Source organism: Austrofundulus limnaeus, unplaced genomic scaffold, assembly GCF_001266775.1.
Source record: "Austrofundulus limnaeus strain Quisiro unplaced genomic scaffold, Austrofundulus_limnaeus-1.0 Scaffold1145, whole genome shotgun sequence".
Taxonomy (NCBI): Eukaryota; Metazoa; Chordata; class Actinopteri; order Cyprinodontiformes; family Rivulidae; genus Austrofundulus; species Austrofundulus limnaeus.
The window spans coordinates 1,576-2,212 of NW_013953547.1; the positions used below are offsets into that span (position 1 = coordinate 1,576).

General features: G+C 43.2%; 1 protein-coding gene across 1 annotated transcript in view; it reads right to left on the reverse strand.

Moving 5' to 3' along the window:
* lama4 (laminin, alpha 4) overlaps positions 1–637 on the reverse strand; it is a gene marked incomplete at its 3' end in the record, with an annotated part of 62,466 nt that overhangs the window by 1,324 nt on the left and 60,505 nt on the right. The window contains 2 exon segments of the mRNA XM_014030930.1: positions 262–403; positions 519–637. Of these exon segments, the coding sequence (XP_013886384.1) occupies positions 262–403; positions 519–637 (261 nt within the window).

Sequence of the window (637 nt, forward strand, 5' to 3'; positions counted from 1 at the left end):
ATTTTTGACTGTGTAACTTTAAAAACGGCACCCCATACTGTGCTACAAAACTCGTTCAACACAGTTGAGCTTTCTTTTACAGCCTGGCATGACTAAACCTGACAGATTCAATAAAATTGGATTTCTCAAACTTTTAATCTCCACCAGGTGCGGCTCAGTGAATTAGTAGCTTTCGCTGTTAATCCTGCGTTGTAGTACAGCTCTCAGGTCATTGTAACCATAACCAGCTGAAAAAAATGAGAAAATAGTTCACATTGTTACCTTGTGTTTGGCTCTGGAAGTGCTGTCTCTCTGTCTGGACAGCAGCGCAGCAGGAGGGCGTTGCACTGGACAGTCCTGCAGAGACACTTCAACCTTCTCTGTGTACTTCTGAAAATCCTCAGCCTCAATGTCCTGGTCTTGTCTACAGACAGAACAAAGAGTGTCATCCACACATAGCAACAACCTCAGTGTCCTAAAACATATTGCTAACAGTATCATTTTTTTACCAATAAAAAAAGTGCAGTGTTGATGTTTACCTGTTGATGTAGGCGTGGCTGATGCAGCCTGTGAAGTTCTTGAAGCTGCTGCTTGGAGAACCTCCGTAGTAGAAGGTCTTTTCAGAAGAATCAGATGAGGACACTGTGGCTGTTGATGG